Below are 8,818 nucleotides of genomic sequence, written 5' to 3'. Positions count from 1 at the left end.
GAAAGAAACCAAACTTGTATTGGGGTAGAAATATTCTCAGCGTCATTCAGTATGATAAGGAGAAAACGACTCTCTCTATTTATTTAATTTTTGTTGTTGTTGTTAAAGGAAAACCTTACCTTGAGTGCCTTTTTGATACTAGATGAAATGAGCTCCTTTTGCCATAATTAAATACGATCCGTATTTACTTAGAAAAAACTGGGAAAGCTCGTAAAACGGTCAAATGCATTAAAAGTGCAGCAAGCTAATGTCTGTTGACTGTTTCTCTTATAGAATATGCATGTAGTATTTGTAAACACTCATCTACTGGGCCAGCTAATTAAAGTTAAACCAATCTTTGGACTTATTACACGTCTCCTATAAACATGAGTAATGCATTGCATTCACAGTTGTTTTTTTTAAGGGGGGGAGCACAGATTAGTATGAATTAAACCATCTGATACGGGTATGGAAAAAGCAGCTAAATAGGTTATTTTAAGAAGTCTGAATGACAGTTTTCATATATATATATAATTTCCACGCAAACTCAAAGTAAACACATATCAGCAATTCTTAAACAAAACAGGTTGCTTTTGATTTAAATAACATTTATTTTACATGACCAAACACAATAAATAACGTAATATACAAAGCTTTGTCCTTATTGCACATTTGTAAAATATCTTACAGTGGGTTCATACAGCCAGCGATATCTGAAGCACTAAGACTTTATTTACACTTTTCGTATAATAATAACCAGGTCCAACGGACCTAACATAACACGATTTTATGTTCTGCCTTTTCTTTTCTTTTCAACCAACCAGCAACATTATCGATCAGTTCTAAGATATATATTTATATATTTATATTTATATTTTGGAAAAATGTAAACATTATTGCCAAAATTATTGTCTCTACGTCCAAGTAAGGGCGGTTATACCAAACGATATCGAGAATCCGAAAGGTAAAAGCTGGTAAAAAGAGAGCCGCGTTTTGGTCTATTTGTTGAGCATTAAATTATATATTAATTTAAAAAATTAAATATAAACTCAGTTGACAACAGCTGGCATATTTTTCTTCTTTTTATACATAAGTAGTATTGTCAGTTACTCTTACAAAAAAAAAACTTTATTCCCTCCCCCCCCCACACACCTCTTGTGAAAATTAGGTAATTAATTTAGAAGGGTTTTGTTGTATGCTACGAAGAGTTCTCGTTCAAATAGTCCACCCTCTTCCCTTTCGCCACCCCAGTGCTATCCTACCTCCAGCCAAGCAATCTGTCTCCATTCTCTGACCAAAAGCACATTTTTTAAAAACAACAACAACAAAACTCTACAGTTTATGTTCACTGAACAGAACAGACTTCAAAAATCATTTCCTGAATGCCCATTATCATAACGCAGAAAGAACAGAATAGAACGCGGAAATGAAAGAACAGAACATTATTATTTTTTAAAAAAAACAACAAACAAAAACTCCAGTGTCTTAAAAACCAGAAGAATTTCAGGACTCTTATTTGAAATATATATAGATTAGCGAGAATGGATGGGCTTGTGTCTCCCTGCTTTCACACCGTACACTCAGGGCCTAAATAAGCAATAGCTAGTTATTTGAGGGCTTCAACTCTTCAGAAAAATCTCATTATGTGAAGAGTGAAGTGGCTCTGTAGGGAGCATTATGGAAATATCCGTGTTTGATTTAATGAGGCCCTCTTCACATTGGTGGAATATCAACGGAACAGAGGGAAAGTCTACCCGGGGCGCCCGCGTTACCAAAATGAAAATTGGCAATTGAGATGATAAGAACCGCGGTTTCCTTGTGCAGAATCACTTCCAAGGTAACAGATATAACATTAAATAACATACATTCTTTGCACCAAGAACAATGTTTTATGTTCCAAGTCTCTTATCTGTCTCTTCTAATGACTTCCCTTAGCGGGTTGTTAGTACTTGACAGCAGGTCTCCGCGCGGGGAACTTTCCCCCCCCCCCCATTCCACATTCAAAGGAGGTCCATCAGAGAACATGATTGGCAATTTTCGTCATAATCTGCACATTATTAGCATCAAAATTGACACGGCAGTAACACCGGGTGTGTTGGTGTTGTTTTTTTTATGTGCCTTTCTTCAAGTTCACGGAAGTCCCTCCAGGAAGTATCAAAAGGGGGTTGGGTCTCTCCCTCTTTGGCCCAGTGGTGGTTTGTCAGAGCCAAAGGCGTGTGACGAAATAATGCCGAGAAACATTATTTCCGCCCTCCTTTGGATTGAGTCCTTTCTTTGCAAATTAAAGTTTCATTTAAAAAAAAAAAGACACGTTCGTTTGTTTGTTTTTAAACTAAAGTACCCGGAAGGTCAGTGATTCCAGACAATGCCTCACCTGCCAATAAAGTTTCAAGTATTTCCCAGATATATTGTGGACTATGGTGCTCGGAAAGCAGGAAGCTAAAAAATAATAATAATAAAAATAGAACGTAAATCCCTCGCCCTGTTTCCTGGACGAGTATTGCTGTCAGTCTCACACTCCCGTCCCTTTTTACTGGCCGACCCTCAGCTTTCTCATTTGTTTATCGCCCTCCCTCTAAAAGAAGAAGAAGAAAGTAGCCAGCCCCTTTCAGTTCAAGAGGGCAGGAGCAGAAGGAAACCAGAATAAGAATCGCGTTTGCCCCTTCCTCTTCTCCTATCAAGCACCCGGTTTCTTTGCCCATCAGTCGCCACAGGCATCTCTGTGGCAAATTTCTGCTGGGTTTAAGTGCTTCGTCCTCAGCCAGATCCCCACTAAATGCAGGAATTGGGGTTTGCCTTTGATATATATATAGGTTTGTTTTAAAAGATGCCCAAACAATGCGTTTGGGTTGCGCAGCTGGCACAAGCGCCGGCCTTCGAGATGGCTGCTACTAGAGCAACCATTGGCCATGCTGGCTCAACCTACCGCTCAGCAACAACTGGGCTGGCCGCAGGTTAGCCATCCTTTCTGCAGAGGACCAAGAATAAGGTGCTGCTTAGATATCCAGCCGTGCTAACAACCGTCGGCTGCAGGTCAGAGGCGCCCAAGAGCAGTTCCCATTGCTGCCAGCAGGGGGAGCGAGGCAGCACCCTCCGTAGCTTGGACGGCTGCATTGAGTGCAGAATGTCTAGAAACGATCGTTCTCCAATCCTAACAACTGGGGGTGCTTGTTGGGTGTGAGGAGGGGGCGGGGGAGAGAGGAAGCACAGAATGTTGAAAGGCCAGGATGTTTGGGGATGCTCCCCACACCTGCCTCCTCCAATCACCCTCTCCCAGCAGCCATCTTTTTAAATAAGGGCCGTGAGAACAACAGCAAAACAACAATTATTAATTATAGTACTTAAAAAAACCACCTTTTTGCTAGAGTTCCAGTGTATGCCCGCCCCTCCCCTCCGTTGTACAAAACGGTTCTCTTCTGCCCTCGGCCACCCCGGCTCAACAGCGCCTCCCACTGGCCGCCGGGGTGGGGGGGGCTGGCTAGTTATCTGGTCAAGGCGGCCTCCTCCCGCTGGTCTGGGGAAGGGACGGCGGTCTTGCTGAGCACGGCGGCCGAGTAAGGCAGGAAGCCGCTCTCCGAGCGCTGCGAGGCGGCCGCCGCCGCCGCTCCGGCCGCGGTGCAGGTGAAATCCGAGCCGGAGGCGCGCGATCCCAGGGCTGCCGCGGCCGCCGCCGCCGCCGACTGGCTACTGTGGCAGCTGAGGCAGGAGCAGGGCGCGGAGCCGGCCGGAGGAGCCGTCGAGGCTGCTGCGGCGGCGGCCGCGGCTGCAGCTGCAGCGGCCGAGGCGGCGGCGCTGCTGTTGAGGCCGGCGGCTGCGGCTGCGGCGGGCGACTGGTAGAGGCCCGGGTGTCTGAAGCTGCACAGCAGCTCGGGCCGGGAGTAAGGGTGCGAGAGGGCGCGGAAGGTGTCCAGAGGGCGGATGGAGGTGGCGAAAGGTGAGGCGGTGGCCCCCGACGCCGCAGCCGCGGCCGCGGCCGCCGTCACCCCGACGTGCGGGTAGTAGTGCAGGGGCACGTGGGAATGGAACGGGTAAGGCAGGCTCCCCGTGGCCGCCGCGTGGGTCATCATGTAGGTGTAGAAGCTGGGGTCCGCCGGGTGGGGCCAAGACATGGCCAGCCGCTGCCTCTTGTCCTTCATCCGTCGGTTCTGGAACCACACCTGGTGGAGTGCGGGGGAAGGGGGGGGAGACAGGGGGAGATGTGGGGCAGCGAATAGGGAAGTGGGGGGGGGACACACAGAGGATAGGACGGCTTAGAAACGGCAGCAGATCCACAGCAGCGCGCCACGCCCCCTCCCTCTGCCGCGGGGTCAGATGCGAAGCCTGGCGCGGCCCTTGCGCCACGAGGCTCAGCTGGCAGTGCTAAGTCCCCTCCTCGCCAGGGACATTGCTTGCCCCACATGGCCTGAGTTAGGTTTTCGAACCAGCCTTCAACCTCCCCAACTTGGCTGGCCCGCTCGATTCAGGCGCTCTCGCCGGGCTCTGCGCTTCTTCCGTTTGAACTTTTAGGCCGCAGAGATATTAAAATGGTTCTTTGCCTCTCCTTTGCGCGCCGCCGGGGTTGGGAAACTTTACCCTGCCGAGCAACCATCTCTGAGAAACTACGGTGGCTGCGCTGTCTCCGATCTCAAAAATGAAACCGCTCCCCCCGCTCCCATTCCGTATTAAAATATAATCAGGGATGTCAGCCCTCTCTTATTTCAATTGAGCCTAATTCAGTGGAAGCACTGGGTTGCTGTTTTTTCAAAGTTATCATTTTTAACAAACCTTCATTAATAAACCTTTTTTTAAAAAAAATAAAATGACCAAGATTGCAGATCAAGTCGCAAACCCTTATCAATGCTACATTTATTTTCAACGACCAAAGCAGGCTCCATATCTGCTTATTGAAAAGGCTGAGAGAGTTCTGCCCACGGAAAATACCCTTTGCAACGAAATATATGGATGTTTCTGGTCTTCCGGTTTACCTTGGCTCCCTTTCTGTTTATCCCATAGCGCACTATATAGCACGTGATTCAAAACCATTCATTCGGAAGCGATTTGGTCCGGCTACAGAAACCAAATGTTCATGTTTTTTTAAAAAACCGTAAAAGCCAAACACGGTTTGATTATTGCAAAACTATTAAGGCTTCCATTTCTCCCGATTCTTTACGGTGTCGAAGGTAGGGCCTTCTCACCTCAGACTGCGATCCTAGGCACGTTTACCCGCGAGTAAGCCCAGTAGAACATAGTACGACTTTCTTCCAATTAAACTCGATAGAGCGCAGCCATTTGCCTCTTCCTCTCAGATGAGGTAGAGAAGAATCAGCAAATGGAATAGAAACCATCTGAAGGAATAACGGCGTGTGATCCATTTCTAAATCGACTCGAGTTATTAAAAAAAATTCACATTAACTGCCTTTCTCCTATTTTTTATTTTTTAGTAAACCTTTTGAAAATGCGAGAAACAATGGGAAAAGACTATCTGGGGGTAGGGGAGAGAGACGAGGTTTAAAATAGCTAAACAATCTGGTGGGAAGAGTGGAATTCTCTGCACGTTTATCTAGTGCCTTTTTCTATTCTCCTTGGCCTTGAAGAAGCGGAGGCGTCAAACGCGGCCTCTTTCGCTGCCCGCAAGGCGCAGCTGGACCGAGGCTGGAGCTCTGGTGGTTTAAGAACCCGAAAGAAAAACAGAGCGCGCGCAAAGCCAGACGCCAGCCGGCAGCCTCCCTCGCCTCCCGCAGCCCCGGCTTGCCCTGATACACTACTGTACCTTGATGGTAGTCTCCGGCAGGTTGAGAGCCGCGGCCAGCTCGCACCTCCTGGGCCGAGAGACATAGTTCTCCCGGTAGAACTCCTTCTCCAGCCGAGCGATCTGCTCCCGGGTGAAGGCGGTGCGGTACCTCCGCACTTGATCCGCTCCGGAGCTGGAGTTCCCCAAGGCGCTGCCGCCGTGCAGGCTGCTTAAACTGGAACCCGAGGACGAGGTGGTGGTGCTGGGCGTGGAGCTGCTCTCGGAATATCCTACGGAGCAACAACAATGACAGCAGTGAGAAAGCATCAAAGAGCGATGGCTCTTCTCCAGGAGAAGAAGGGATGAGCTGGCGGGCGGGTTTCAACCAAGCGGCAGGCGCCGCTGGCAATCTGGGCTCTCCCTGATAATTAATGCTGGCTGTCATGGATACAAATTGCCGCTGTTAATAGAATCAATAAAAGTTTCTTTTCTTTCTTTTCTTTTCTCTTTTCTTTTTTAAACACGGCTTCATAAGCAAACTAGACGCCTTCTTGTGAAATAAATAAATGCAACTCTCTCTGCTCTGCGGAGCAAATTAACCGAGGGACAAAGTTAAGGCAGGCGTTTTCCTAAAAGCGTCCCTCCAGCGGAGACTTCGCTCGTCTTTTCCTGTCCCTGGTTCCCTTTCCTTTTTATTTCGTGGGAGCCAAATGGTGTCCCTAAAAACCCAAAGGCGTGCCAGTTCGCACTGTAAGTGAATTTCCTCGTAGGATACCTTTCGGCAAAAGGTAAACAGCCCCCGCGTCCTAGAAAGATTGATTCGTGGTTATAAATTTGCAAGTTGCCTCCAGTTAGAATCTATTTCGAAACGGACGCTTTGAAAAAGTTGCTACGGCGCTTTGAGAGATTACGCTGTATTAACTGTAGGATCGAAGTTAACAATGCCCAGAGAAATACTATTTTGGCTTTGGGGTGGGGCGGAAATAGCGGGAAGGAGAAACACCTAATGCATTAAAAATAATAATAATACATAACTGCATTTTTAGTGAAAGCATCAAACAGAAAGTCAGACAGACACACAAAAGAATCTTCCTAGGAATAGAAACACGCACTGGACTCTAAATGCAGCCTCTAACTGCCGTCTTGAAGATGCCCCGTTATGAGCTGTATTTTATAATTACACAGTACCAAAATTGCGCAAGAAACACCTGTCTACACACTCTGGTTTTTTAAAAAAAAATTAAAAAAACGGTGCAAGTGGCACTTCGTTCTCCAAAACAAACAGAAGAAATCTGGTGGAAGATGTGCCCAGATATACTCAGAAGGTGTGCAACGTTTGGTGGTCACAGATACACCATGACAGTCCTGTTCACTTCGGCATAGATTATAGAAACTCAGCGTGTGCAGATAAGTCTGGAGATGCCTTTAGCACCCTGGATAGATTGCCTGCTCTTGAGAAGCACAATAACACGCCAAAGAGGCTTCCACATTTGAATATCCATATTGTACCTGCCTGTTCCATAAAGGACCAGCTGACGATCCCTTGGTATTTAATGTGCTGCTTAAAATCCTGATCTGCTGGAGGGGGTGTCAGGGTGCCTTGGATTTCTCCCCATCTCCCCCCACCCAAGTTCTTACCCCAGTAAACGCCCGCTTTGGAGTGGGGTGGGGTGGTGGCGCCGGGGTAGACGGGGAGAGAGGGAGAGAGTTACCTTTGTTATTGTTTTCCTTCAGCTGGGAGGAAGTGAGGCTGGCGGGGGAGCGGAGCGCAGAGCAGCCCACCTCCACGTCGCTGTTCATATCTGCCTCTTGAGCAACTTCTGAGTAATGGCTAATCTTCTTCCTCCCTTCCGAGGGAGGCAGCTCCGAGGTGGCGACGCCGACGCCGCTTTCGCCGCTCTGGTGCTGGAGGTTGAATAAAGTGTCTATTTCGAATTTCCCTTTGGCAGGGATGTCCCCTAAAGAGGTGTGCAGAGAAGCGGAAGTCAGTCTCGGGCTCAGGCGGCCGCCGTGGGGCGAATTTTCGAGGGCCTCCAATACCACGTTGCCAGCCGAGTCGGACAAATTCGCCAGCCTTTTGCCAGCCGTGGGGCTGTGCAGCCCTCGTTCCATCAGGATCATCTCTTTTCTTATTCTTTCCATCATCTCTCAGCTCTTCCCCCCCCTCCTTGGAAAAAAAAAGTATATATATATATATAAATATATATATATGTCAAGGTTGCAAAGGGTTCGTCCTCCTAATGATGAGCCGTGCAGCAGGGGCTAATTCGCATTCAGCCCGGCGAGTGTCTCTAAATATTATTATTACCTCTTTTGAAAGGGGAGGCGTAAAAAAAAAAAAAGGCGAGATGCAAAAGCGAAGGGAATGACTGGTCAAAATGACCCATACATCCTTCCTAGCCCCGAAATGTCATTCATCACGAATAGGGAGCGCTCGTCATTAAGGTACGGATGACGCTGGTCGAATAATCATTTATTGTAACAGGTTTATAAGCAAATAAATACAAGCTCCTGTCAACGGATAATGAAGGCGGCTTCGGAGCAGACAAATAGATCCAGGTAGGGAGGCAGAGGGAGAGAAAGAGAGAGAGAGAGAGACCCGGAGTGAAGAGAAGAGCAGCGCTTGTCCTCTGCTCGATCAGATCTTGCATGGATCGCTCTGGGGTTTGGCCTCTGGGGTGAAATTGACAGTCTGATTAATAAAACGAGCTGAGCAACATTTCCCCCTTCATTTAGGTGCATCATTATGCTCTGATTCCCCCCTTTCTTTTCTTTCCCCCTTTTTGCTTTTGTGTGTGTGTGTGTGAGTGAGAGAGCGAGCGTGTGCGTGTGTGGGAGCGCGCGCGCGCCTCTTGGCTTCTTAGCTCCTAACGATGCAAGCTTCTTTCTCGTTTGTCCTCCTCGGACAGAAACACGGGGGCTAAATGACAGGGGAGGCTTTGATTTCTAGGGAGGAGGGTTTCTCTCTCTCTCTCCCTTAAAGAGAGAAAAGCTGCCAAGGTGTGTGTGTGTGTGTGTGTGTGTGTGTGTGTGTAAGAGAGAGAGAGATCCTCCATTCAGTCCTCTTTTAATCACCTTTCCTTCCTATTTAAGAAAGCAGGCATCCAAGACGTCCCAGGAAGAAATCGA

The 8,818-nt window shown here is 47.8% G+C and overlaps 1 protein-coding gene across 1 annotated transcript; it reads right to left on the bottom strand.

The window, feature by feature from the left end:
* Positions 1 to 3,461: 3,461 nt before the first annotated feature.
* EVX2 (even-skipped homeobox 2) lies at positions 3,462 to 7,834 on the bottom strand (the record flags this gene model as incomplete). The annotated part of the gene is made up of 3 exons (XM_081907363.1): positions 3,462 to 4,136; positions 5,729 to 5,979; positions 7,402 to 7,834. 3 exons carry the CDS (start codon positions 7,832 to 7,834, stop codon positions 3,462 to 3,464), a joined length of 1,359 nt encoding a protein of 452 aa, XP_081763489.1.
* Positions 7,835 to 8,818: the final 984 nt, after the last annotated feature.

This window comes from Podarcis melisellensis, assembly GCF_964234715.1.
Source record: "Podarcis melisellensis genome assembly, chromosome: 1".
NCBI classification, from domain to species: Eukaryota; Metazoa; Chordata; class Lepidosauria; order Squamata; family Lacertidae; genus Podarcis; species Podarcis melisellensis.
The sequence above is the reverse complement of the archived record's forward strand: the minus strand, read 5'-3'. Positions and strand labels throughout refer to the sequence as shown.